Raw genomic sequence first — 13,190 nt, forward strand, 5'->3', positions numbered from 1 at the left:
ATTATTTTACATTTGTCCTTGTCATTATTCAGTTCCAGAAATGATGCAAAGAATTCCCCCCCCCCCCCCCACCAAATCTGTGAATCTCTTCTTAGTATCTGAATTATTTCAGGTTTGTTTTCAGTTTCTCCATCAGAGTTCCTTATTTAAAAGTGACTTGAAACAGAGTGGAAACAATGAGTTTGTCTCTTTCTCATAAAATGTTTATCCACAATCAAAGTAATTTTACATATTTAGGAAAGTTGTATCTTTATGGAAGTCCCTATAAGATTATAAGAACTTGAAACATAAATGTGGAGTAAACATTTCTGAAACTCTTTTGTTTATTGCACATCATTTCCTCACCACAATAATGCTGCTGTTCACTGTTGTATAATTTATCTTAGTGCCACTTCAATTGTGTTTGCAGTTTTCATAGGAAAGCATCCTAGTTGGGATAATTACTCACTTTGGAGATGATCAGCAATTTGGTTCATAAGCTCCTCTGAAAATTACCCTATCGGCAGAAGGCATTATCCTGCAAGGGCAACATATTGTGCTGCTAAGAAGGGGTATTTTGTCTTTTCTTTGTTCCTTTTTTTGCTCCTTTCCTGTCCCCCAAAACATTTGACAATTACATACAAGATGTGCCAATTTCCTTACAACTCCTCACCAGTTATTTTCAGATACACGATCTCTGTCCTTTTTTTTTTGTAAGTGTGCCATTGCCATACATTCCCCTAAAATTATCGGCTAGTTTTAAGGTGCTCCTTTAACATTTAAATTTTGAAGGAATGTAAGCAAATCCAGCTGGATCTTCTGGCAACTTGGATGTCCATTGGGGAATGTGTATTTCAGTATAAATATCCATTATCAAATCATCACCAAGATTTCAGTTTCTATATTTAATTACATTTGCATCGAACATGCAATCATCAATCAACTTAAAAATAAAATAATCCTTGTAGAAACACCATGGAGATGTTTCTTGACAAGTTCAGTCACAGCAACTTTACAGATCCTCAATTCTTGTAAACTGACTCAAGTACAGTGATGAGAGCTTGAAATGTTTCTGTTGCCAGAGCCTAATTCTGCTGCTTTTATTCATATGGGAGGATAGACTCCTGTATAAATAATCTCACTGAGCAAAACAAGTAAGCAACATGGGGGAAAATTAATTCTTGCTGTCTTTTTGCAAACTTCACAGCTAGTAAATCTTTGTGGGAAAAAAACTGCACATGATAGCACAGTTGTGAAAGCTGGAGGCTACTGTGTGAACGACAGGGAAGTTACAAATATATCCACTTTGATTCTGAGTGTGATACCCCAAAAGAATTAAGGTACAATCAAACGTGATTGGTAACATTAGGTAATACTTTCCCTTCTATTCCCCTGAGATTTTCCTGGCAAGACTTTCCAGTCACTGGAGCTGCGTTTTAATTGCTTTGATAACCTATCAAACCTATCAAAGTTTGACTTCCTCACTTTTGAAATAACTGCCCCAGCAGAATGATCATTATACTTCTTGATGCTGCTCCTCTTAGCAGTTCACATGGGATAACAATCACTTTAGTTTGTTTCTGCTCTTGATTTTAAAACTTACATATTATATGCTTGGTTTCTGCCAGCATATTTGTTATACGTGCGGTATTATCCAGAAATCATGTTTTCTCGTGCCCTAGTCTAAGCACAGCCATTAAACTCCATGTCAGCCTTCCCCCCAGTAAACAGCACACTCTAAGGAATAATGCTATAAGCCAAAGCATGGGAAATAATACAGGTCTGTCTGTTACTGGTACCAATTAATGTTTTACAGCACTTTGAAATTCTCATATTTTGGTTAATTTAATGTATGGTCATGAACACCAAGAGTCATATAGATTTGGATGGCAGAAAATTTGTGCTTTATTTCTGCATCTCTCTAATCCCCATTTGTGTGATCTCAGCATGATTTGCTGTTGTGGTTCACTCTGGGACACTTTTTTTTACAGATCTTTATTTTCTAACAAATGAGTTGTTCCATAAGCAGCAGAAACAATGAAACCCTGCATACTTATGTACTTTGTCCCCTCCTCTCCTCCTCTCTCTGTCTGTTTAGGGACCTAAACATACCCTAACATACCTTTTAGGTGGGATATGTGACAGAGTACTTTAAGCTACATGCTTACTGATGGGCAAAACACTTGCTGCCTCTTCTTTCAGGGAGGCCTCTGTATTTCGCAGCGGTATTACAAGAATGTGATTATCTTTGAGCTTTATACTCATTTTTTGCTGTTTTACTCCATTGTTTCAGAGCAGTGAAAAGCATGTTCCTCTTTTCCTTGAAAAGCTGGACTGACAACAGTTTGGAAATGCTGTACCAATGTGTTGTGGACAGCCTATATGTTGTGCTCTGGTGACTGCTGCAGACAAGTAACTGGGCAGAGCTCTCAGGACAAGGAATCCTATTTGGAAGAAAAGCATCCTCATCTGATTTCAAAGGAGCAAGAACTAGTAACTCAGACGTGACACTGGTGAAATTCTCATCATATTGATTATTTAAAATAAGCAAACTTGGGATAGCAGCATTCTTGTGAACAAGAAACCTCCTACTTGCTTCTGTATTGTGTTGTGGTGGAGCATGTGTACATGGATTTCAGACCTTGAACCTGTGCAGATCAAGGTGCTTCTGACCCTCAACTATAGGGCAGATTATAATAGATATTCAGGTATGTGTACATGTTATTTGGTTTTATTTATTAACTCTCCTTTTATTTTCTCTAATTATTCCACTTCTGCTGGATGGAAATGCTCCAAAACATTAAAGATAAATTGGATAAACCTGGCATTCTACCCACGTGATAGTGAGAGTTTCTTGATTTTTGCGAAGCAAGTTTTATTTTCATTTTAAGGTTTTTGTCTAATAATCATTTTCATTACCTTTCTATATTAATTTATTAATGATATCTATTTTTGTAGTTGGGTACTAGGGCTAATGGAACCTTTACACTTGGGAAAATTTCACCAAAAAAAATTTTCTCTGCTGTGCTTTTCTGAACCTGCACTAAAGGCCAGTGCCAAAAGTTCCTGCAATTAAGCATCTCCCACGACATTCATGAGCAGAGCACCTCCTAAATATAAATCCCATTCTGACCTGTAAGGCTTTGCGGAGTCTGCCATATTTTGGATTTCCAAAACTTTATGAGGAATATCAGTTCAATTCCCCTTAAATATACATGAATCTGTTCCTTTTATACTATATTACAAAATCTTTAGCTTAAGAGCAGGACCGTGAGGTGTGGAGCTGAGCAACATGATTCTGATTTACATGGTGTAGATCAACCAATCAATGGCAAAAAAACCCTCACATTCCCTTCTACCAGAATTTTCTGTTCACTCTGTTTCATTCCTAAGTGTCCTAAAACCACCCTCTGGGGAAAGAATTTGGACTTTATCCCCTATCTTGTTCTTCCCAGAAAAATATTTCTTCTTCCTATATTTCAGAATTTTGTAGACTACTGTGCAGCAGGAGCCAAGCTGGAGATACTGATCATGTCATTCATATTAGTTTGCTGCAAAGGGACTTCTTGTCTCCCTCATCCTCCCCAAATCCACTTGAAAAGGGCAAGGGAAGGCTTGGGAAAAAATGTTAGGGATGTGTTAATTTGGATTAATCCTTTATTATTCACTATCACTGCTTCACATTAATATAAATCTACTTATATCTCCTTCCATATATCATACAGGTGGTAAGGTGACAAATTTATGGAACCTGCTCTGGAGCCTATAGCTTAATTAACCCCCTCAAAAAGAATTACCTCTTCAAAGTCAAGCTGGAAAAAAAAAAACCACCCCTTTATGCAGGTTGCGGGTTTTTTTTCCTTACAAAGGAAGGAAAGGCTGATCCTCAGCCAGACAGCACCAAAGCATCCAAACGGTAAGCAATTTATTTTTTATCGGTTTTATTTCACGCAGCCGTGAATAGCAGAGGTATGTTTCCCCTCTGGACTAATAACAGAAGTCAAACCAAGTGAATTCCTAGACAGCTGAATGAACATAAACCCGACGGGATTAGTTACAGACGCACCCGTACGCGGGGCTCGCGGCGGTCCCGCTTCCCGCGGACGCAGTGGCGCGGTCCGGCCCGCGGGCGGAGCAGGGGACCCGCCGAGCCCCGCACAGCCCCCGCGCAGCCCCCGCCGGCTGCTCCCGGGGGGAAAGAGTGTGCCAGGGCCACTCCAGTCCCGGGGCACGTCTCCGCCCGCGGGCAGCCGGAGCGCCGCTCCCGCGCTCTCCCGGGATGCTGGGGGTTTCCCAGTGGGATTCTCCACCAAGCCGCCGCATCCCCGTTTTAGGCTGTGTCCCCTCCGTCAGCGGCGGGGGGGGGGAAAGCGGGCTTCGGAGGGGCTGCGGCGGCGAGGAGAGGGGAGCCGCCTTACCCCGCGGGGGGCTGCCGGCAGGCGGGCGTGCGGGAGATGCACGGGGGGATAAGGGAAGGGATCCAGGAGGGGATGCACGGAAGGATGCAGGGTGGGATGCTCCGGTCCTGATGCCGCCTCTCAGAGCGGCGGAGGAATCTGCGGGTCTGCTGCTCGTCGTTGTGGCGGGGTGCGTGTGCGGCGGAGGGATCGGCCGGCCCGCCGTGCGCCCGCCCCCTGCGCGGCGGCGCGGCCCCGCCGATATAGCGCGGCTCGGGGAGGCGCGGCCGTCACTTGGCGAGCGGCGCTCCGCGGGTGCGGGGCTGCGCGGACAGCAGCGGCGGCGGCAGAAGCAGAGCAGGGTTTGCCTGGGCTGGCCGAGCATCCTCTGACTTGGAACTGTCCACCGGCGAGAGCTCCTGAACATGAGCCTCCTGCCTCTCTACCTGCTCGGATTGCTCCTCAGTAGCGGGCAAGGTAGGAGCGCGGCTGCCTTTTCCCTTTTTTTTTTTTTTTGTCTTTTTTCCCCTTTTAATTGTTATTCTTACCTATGCTGTGCACTCGCTCAAATTAACGGAAAAGAAACGGAGAAAAAAAATAAAAGCAATGCATTATCCTGGAACCAAATTAAAAAGGACCTAAAACTTGCTTCATCTCCCACCTTTTTTTTTTTCGTTTCAGTCTTCAAGAGGTGTTTTTTATAAGGAGGAAAAAAAAATCTGGACTGTGCTAAGTGCATTTAGCTGCTTTGCATAGGATTTTGCCTTTTTTTTTTTTTTAATTTGTGCCCGATAAATGTATGAGGGAGGTGAAGCGATTACACAAAATCTGCCGAGCACTGGTCTTCAAAATCCGCGTCTGCCCGCGGGGAAGGCAGTGCAGGCTTCGTTCTTAGGAGCGGGGAGAAGTGCTGGCGGTAGAGTCTATGAGAAACCTGACCTGAAGTCTCCCTGTCGGGATTTCTCCCCCCTGGAAGACCCTTCCCGTGCGCTGCCGGGACACCGAGCCCTCGGCTCGGGGGTGGCGCGGAGGGGAGGGCGCTGTCGGGGCTGCGGGGCTGTGTACAGGTGTGGAATAGCGCCGCGGGGGCAGGTGTGTGCGGGGGGACGGGGCTGGCGCCTTCGGGCAGGCTTCGTCCTTTGCATATGCATATATTGTATGTGCATATATTTATATATATATATGTTTATTTATATGCATACTTACAGTGCTTCGAGAAACGCGGACTCGGGGGTTGTGGCGCGGCCACGGGGTTTGGTTTGTTCTCTGGGGCTGACATAAATATATAGCTATTTATTTGCTTTTTTTTTTTTTTTTTTTTTTTTTTTTTTTTTTTTTTTTTTTTTATGTCCCCTGCGTGTTTACTTAAGGATTTGTGCTCTTGGAAGAGACTGGGCAGGAAGGGGAGCCGGGAGGGGCGCAGCCGCTGGGTGAGGGATAACCACCGCGGTGTTTGGAAACTGCGCGGGCAAGTTCCCGGCGTCCGGCCGGGGCGCTGAGCCGCGCGGAGCTGTCCCTGCCCCCGCTCCCGCTGCCCCGTTCCCCTGTGGGAGGCTACCTTCGCTGCGCCTGAGGGGGTGGGCTGCGGCCCCAATTCCTAAGGAGGTTTTAGGGGAGAAATAAACCCCACCCAGCCCAAACGCCCCAGCGGGAGTTCAGCGGGAGCGGCGCGGGCCGGCCCCGGGCCGCGCTGCCGCCGCCGGGCACCAGGGGGCGGCCGAGCTCCACGGCGACACCGGGAGTGCCCGGGACGGGGCGGCCTCGCCCCGCCGCTCCCGGGCTGGCGAGGGCTGGATGTGTCCCCCAGGGTGTCCTGTGCGGGGCTGGCAAGGGCTGGATGTGTCCCCCAGGGTGTCCTGTGCGGGGCTGGCAAGGGCTGGATGTGTCCCCCAGGGTGTCCTGTGCGGGGCTGGCAAGGGCTGGATGTGTCCCCCAGGGTGTCCTGTGCGGGGCTGGCAAGGGCTGGATGTGTCCCCCAGGGTGTCCTGTGCGGGGCTGGCAAGGGCTGGATGTGTCCCCCAGGGTGTCCTGTGCGGGGGCAGCGAGATTTGTCGCGCTTAAGGAAGGTACGGGGTGGTCAGGCATGATGCCTTGAGGTACTAAGAACCGCAGCTGCGAAGGTCTCCTTCCATGCATCTGTGGCTAAACCTGGCACCATCCAGGCGGTTTTTTTCGGCGACAAATAATAAAAAGAGAGCACCAGGTGCTCTCAATTTCTACAGAAAATGCTTCCCTGCTTTTGCCACCTCGGGGTGCTCCGAGGAGCAGCGATTCGGGAACGCTCCGTAGGCTTTTCGGTACAGCCGGCACTGGGATGGCAGAGGAGGAGAACGGGAAAGCTTCCTACAGGCTTTTCATTGATCTGCCTGGGTGTAATGATGTGCGTAGAGACGCGGAATGCAACTCCTCCAAAGGAGGAAGGGTAGAAAGCGACTTTGTGAAATGTGATTTCTGCAGCGTGGGAGGATTGCATAGTTTAGGTATCTTACTATCTCAAATGTCAGGAGATAAATAATGGAGTGAAATTACAGATGCTATTAAACCGAGTTTTAAAAATTATAGGATACGTGTGAGAGGGGGATGGAAAGAAGAGGAGGAAAGCTGAATAAACCTAATATTGATAGTAAGTTATTTCCCTCAATTTAAAGAAACAGCTTCATTTTATTCTTTTTTAATAAAGGAAGGGAAATTCATTGGCAGAGTACAATTTTTTAACTGACTGTAGGAGTAACAGAAACGTGCAGCCTCAATCCACAACAGGACATAGTAAATGAGAATGGGAGAACATTTGCATATGGAAAATATACCCATTTAGGTTGCTAGGGAAGAGGCATTTTCTGCAGTGGTGTTTGGGGGGGAGTTCATTTATTTTTAATTTTAATGAGCATTATTGAAGTGAGGGATTTTTTTTTTTGACACTACCTTGAAGTAATCTTGAGAATTTCTTGATGTGAATCAAATTATTTGAGAGGCTATTCCAAAAACTCTTGGGATTTTTTTTTTTTTTTTTTTTTTTTTTTTTTTTGGGAATGCAGTGGTGAGGAACACTTACATCATCAAATGAAGATTGTGGTGTTTGTGAGGGTTAAATTTTTGGTTTGTTTTTAAGAAAGACATTATTATGTGAGTATTAAATGATTATTACTTTTTAGATAGTTTGGATGTCTAAGAAAAAGTCAGTAACTACATTTGGATCATTTGCTTTGGAAATATTGAAACTCTTAGGTTCAGGATTTATATTCTGAAGGATATAATAGCAGTAGATTTTATGAAGAATGACTGAAGCCTTTTCTGTTAGAAGTGCTGGTGTTTAAGACTGGAGAGAGGGAACTGTGCTGTACTTGTTCTGTTCCAGAAAATCAGATCAGTTTGAGAACAAGTAGTAGACAGCCACCCCCTCCCCCAGCCTCTTACATTAAGAGTTTATGAATGTCATAATTATCTACCAGGGCCAAATATTCCCTCTCCTAATTTCAACACAAGGGAGGAGTTTAACTGGCAGTGTTATTATGCTCAAACAAAAGGATTTTTTTTCTTAACATTTCAAAGCTGTCCAGACAATTTATCGAGCTTGAATTAGCTTTGCTTTAATGAAAATTGAAACAAAACACACACACAGTCTCCCCACCATACTACAAACCAAAAAAGAGCATACTGCACTCTGCAAATCTGCCTTTTAAGATAGGTGGTGATAAATAAAGCTTCCTTGGTTTTTTCCAGTGTCTGGGGACACTGACTTGAAGTTGATGAAATAGATGCCTTCCCAAATTGTAAAATCCTATTTTTTTACCACTCTGCATAATACACATTTCTTTAGGTTAGCATTTTTTTTTTAAGTTGCAGTAGAAAATGTTTTTATTGTAGAATTCAATCTATTTTGTGGTCATCCAGGAGATATATAGGAATGAATATGTTGTGCTTCAACTTGCATCTTTTCACTGCTTTGGTATGAAGTTTCTTCTTGTTTTTTGTGAAGAGTTTCTCTTTACAAGTGCTTTAAAGGTACTGCTTGTAAATAAGGAACTTTTCCCCAGGGAGATGCCAGCATGTGTGTCTTATTCACCAACACTCTGGAATCTTGTTTCTTTCTGCTTTTTGTGTAGTGAACCCATGACATTTGGAATTTTTGAAATTAACGTTTTTGCTTACTGGATTAAGTGGAATTACTACTTTACTCTTGATTGTACACTGAAATCTGAAGCAGATCCTGAGACTTCAACTAGACATTTTCTACCAGTTGATTTGTACAACTGCATTAAGATTAAAATACAGCTGTTATCTTTCCTTCTTGTTTTCATCCTTCTAAAACAAACAAAAATCTGACAAAATCATGCTTGATTTTTCTATTTTAGGCTAAGTTACCTTCTTTAGGTAAATATGAGAATCAAAATATCTGCCTGAAAAGATATCTGAACTGATGAGGAGTTCTGGAACATTGACTTAAAAAGAGGTAGATGAGAAATATGTAGAGAGCTTTATTTCATGCACTCTCATGCAAATGGAATTAGAGATAATTTTATCATTTGCAGTAACCCTAAATCATGAAACATATGGACAATAAAGTCATAGACACAGAGCTTTAAATTCTTAGAGGTTGGATAGCATAATTTGGAGTTTTCCTCTTACAGCACAACACATTTATTTAGTTTACTCATTATTTTTATATATGGGAATGCTGCTGGATTGTTAAGACTAATTTATGTACTATTTGCCTTTCATGGCCACCTTCTTCAAAAAATATTTTGAGAACAAATGCAGTATTTGTTTGCCCTTTCACTGACCTTTTCTTTGAGGCACCTTTTGCAAGTGGTTCATGTTTACCTACTGATTTTCTTTCAATTTACTCCAGTAATCCAGTTACATTCAGCCATTTGATTCCAGTGCAATTGAGTCAAGTTAATATGACATTTTGGGAAACACATGTTTTAACTTCACTGTAATTTGTGTGTGCGTGAGTTGAAAATCTATTATTGAAAGAGTAGGATCTGAACTTCTCCAGGTAAAGAATCTGGATAATGGCTGGTATTCAGGATTTAAACCATTTATTTCAACTAATTCATGGAAGATATTTTATTTGTTTACCTGTATATTTTTTTTTGTGGGTGTTTTCTTTTTTGTTTGCTTATTTTTTTAGCATATACATTTGCCTTAAGAAGTAAGGGCACTATAATTGATAATTGATGACGTGTATTCTGAAGTTCTGCAGGTCATTTGACTCTCATTTTCAATGTCTCTTGAAATTCAGAAATAGGAGAGACTGCCAGAAAAACTTGCTGATAACCTGAGGTATTTAAATCTGGAGGCTTATTGGAGTCTCATAGACTAGATCCAGGTCTATTGGTAACTTATTTTAACACCAGTTTTTATTTTGGCCTAAGCAATTAATCATGGCCTAAATCTGACATAGTGTCATGGCTTCCCCCTTGGTGTATTTAACTGCTTTGTAGTTTAGGTATTTGACTAGAATATTCAATTTTTGGTGACTAGTTTAAAACTCAGAGTAATTTTTAGTATTAAATATGGCATTCAGAACACTACTTGCTGTTACTTCAAGAATTTGATGATGTCCAGCTTCAGTGATGTAATTCTGCACTCTTTAACAAAATATTTTTATTGCTTTTGTAGCTCAGTTCCTCTAAAAACTGTTTGAATGTGTTTATATATTTTTAAAGGCTATCAGGAAACAAAAGAGTTAACTTAAGAAAGCAAGGTACTCTTCAGATGCCTTTTGTTATGCCATAGCATATTTAATGGGGTGTCTTCAAAAATAAAGGTACCAAGGTTCTTATTTTTATTACATGCCTGAATTTTTGCATTATTTCTTATCTATTAATTGATGATATCATTAAATGGATAAGACATTTTTCTGATTTGTTTTTGTTCTGATTCTGTAGATGAGCAGAGAACCTACCTTTTAATTTATTGAATAGAAAGAAAGAAAAAAAAACAGGGAGAGTAATTTATCTGGTTACAGCTATTTGTGGTGACATCTTAGGTTATTAAAATCCTTGTGTACTAGAAAAGAAATACATGTAAGTGTTAATAAAAGTTATGTGGAAAGGACATAAAGGATACAAGCATCAACAATGTTAGAAATCCTTGTGTTCACAAGACTGACAAGCCTTTGAGTGTCCTGCATTTGAGTGGCTCCATGGAAGCACTAAACCAGAGGCTCATTCTTAGCAGGAATCCATTGATTCCAGTGGGCTCGCTGGAGTATGTGAAAGTGTCTCTTGAAATGGCAGGAGGGCACCAGCATTTATTTTTGAAATAGCGTGACATAGGCAACGCTGTCCATTTATGCTGCTGTTATGATTGAGGAAATTATGATTAACAGAAAATTTCTCTTTGCATTTGTGCATTAACAGCTGGATCATTAATGAATGTATGGGAGTAATTGCCTGAACTACAAGTCTAATGATCTACTGCAGAATGAGATATTTAGAACATATTACTTAGATATTAAGATATCTGTGAACATTGCCATTTGGGAGACACTAGAACCGGATTCACACAGTAGTTGTGGATCCTGTCCCTGGGATTGTTCAAGTCCAGGCTGAGTGGAGCTCTGAGCAAGCTTGTCTAGTGGGAAGTGTCCCTTCCCATGATAGTGGGGTTGGAATGAGACGATCTTTAAAGTCCCTTCCAAGCTGAGTCATTGTATTGTTGTAGCCAAACTCTGCTAATTCTATTCATAAGAGACTATCCATTGACTTAGGTTTGTGTTTGCATGAGAGAAGAGAAGGACAAGTTCTTTAAAAGCATTTATTTTACTGTCTCAAGTAGATTAATCTGGGAAAGAAGGTGACAGTAAAGTATATCATCTAAAAATTAATTACACTGTTTCTGCCTACTTAAGAAGAAGGCTAAAAACTTGCAGCTAAACACCTGCTGATGTGTTTTACCTGCTTCCTGCCTCTTCTGGAACAGAAAAAATGCAGTTCTTTAGTTTCATCTGCTCTTTAATGTGGTGCATAAAGATCATTGAAAAAAGGATGAAGAGAACAAGTCTTTCAGAAACCTGTTTGGCAAGCCTGGAGATCTACTAACCAAGGGTGTAATTAGTTACTAGTTTCCATGGTCCGAGCACAATCTTGTCTGAAATATCCAGTTTCTGGATGCATAGCATCCAGATAAAATTGGGAAGCAGCATGTAGTACTATGGAGGTTTTGGCCGCCTTTTTGGTAGTCCTGCCTGTCATTACTGAAATAAATTTCCTCTTAACTATACAAGTTCCTTCAAGAACTAGCTTTCTATAAAAATTATAGATCTTTGATGTGTTAATGTATGTTCATTTAAGATGTAGTGGCTCTTGGTAAAAAAAAAAGAGAAGGAAATACAAGTGGCTCATTTTCATTTTGCTGAGTTAAATTTTTCCTCCTTACAAAATTTATATTGTGACTTTAGAAGGCTGCACTGGTTTTCATTTGGTGTTCTAATTATCTGAGTAGTATTGCTAAACAGTGGACAGAGGTTGATGAATAACCTCATAATTCAGCAATAGTCAGAGCTGTAGCTTATGAATAACTTAAAAGGATGCAAATGAAACTTTTATTTTCAAGATGATGTTTACCATTAGCTAATACTAAACTGATGGTTTGCATTGCAGTCATAGTCTAAGGAGCAATACCAGCTGTGATCCAAAATTCATACTTGGAAATCACTCAAGAAGTCATTGTCCTGACCCCTTTGGCCAAGAGGTGCCATTTGGAGCATAGTATGAATTCAGATTAAAAACACTCATTGCCAGCAATTTTCTTGCTACTAAAAGATGTTGCACCAGATTCAGTCAAGCTGCAAGTAATTTCAAACCCATTAACTTTTGTAGACCTTTGTGATGCAGCTGAATTTGGCTTGCATGAACTCAGGTCCATGGTTAAAATAATAAAGTATTTTAAAAAAGAAGCACAGAGATGTGATACAGGTAGATATAAATAGGAGGGAAGAGGAAATCTTGCCTCTTATGAACAGTTCCTTTAACTGATGATACATTTTTTTAATTGTAACAGGATATATGTAATCAAGGTGCAATTGTATTGTGTCAATATTATGACATTGTTATTTTAATTAGTCAAAGCAGAATAAACTACAGATCCAGTGTAGTTGATTTATGGGGAAGAGGATAGCAAACGAGGACATATTAAATGTACTGGAGACCAGTTATCTGGATTATCATAATACAGCATTTTTTAAGAAGTTCTTGAACATACCATACTCATAAACTGATCTGCTTACTGGATCAGAAAAAGATTGATGTACTCCAGTGACCTCAACAGAGACTCAAAGCAGGAGTCACAAAGGAGCAAGTAAGTACAGAACAGGAAGAGTGTGATACTTCTGTCAGTGCACCTACAATGTTCAGGGACATGTCAGGTTATATCTGTGTGATCTTCCTTAACAATCTTGGCAGATCTTTTTTGTGTGAATTTGTTCTTAAATCTGCTGGTACTTTGAACTGCTTGGTACAAAGTGTCAACAACTTACACAAGAGAAAAAGAAGTCCGAAAAAATAATGTTCAGTCCTTTAATTGTGGTGCTGTAAGTAGTGGAGTCATACCAGTTCCTTATTTGACTCTTCTTTGGCATTCCAAGTTGCACATAACAGAGAATCTGCCAATCTCTTATGTGATGGACTCAGAACTACATGTTATATTCATGGGCTTTCCAGTGAATTAATTTTTTTTTGCTTATTAGGCAGTTCCCTGATTTTTTTAAAGCATTTTATTTTCCTACCCTTTTGGTAATGGTTATTTTAATTTAACAAATAATAATGTGAAGTACTTGAATTTTAGGCTGATCTGTATCAGGTCAAT

The 13,190-nt window shown here is 41.1% G+C and overlaps 1 protein-coding gene across 2 annotated transcripts in view; it reads left to right on the top strand.

Annotated features, from left to right (window-relative positions):
• Window positions 1–4,635: 4,635 nt before the first annotated feature.
• The window catches only part of NCAM2 (neural cell adhesion molecule 2), a 277,680-nt gene continuing 269,125 nt past the window's right edge, over window positions 4,636–13,190 (top strand). The window contains exon 1 of one of the 2 annotated variants that reach the window (XM_068180672.1): window positions 4,636–4,853. In XM_068180672.1, the coding sequence (XP_068036773.1) occupies window positions 4,802–4,853 (52 nt within the window). In that variant the 5' untranslated portion in view covers window positions 4,636–4,801. The remainder of the gene's footprint in view (window positions 4,854–13,190) is intronic. The other variant, XM_068180671.1, reaches the window with a different exon arrangement.

The sequence above is a fragment of the Anomalospiza imberbis genome, chromosome 2 (assembly GCF_031753505.1).
Source record: "Anomalospiza imberbis isolate Cuckoo-Finch-1a 21T00152 chromosome 2, ASM3175350v1, whole genome shotgun sequence".
NCBI lineage: Eukaryota > Metazoa > Chordata > Aves > Passeriformes > Viduidae > Anomalospiza > Anomalospiza imberbis.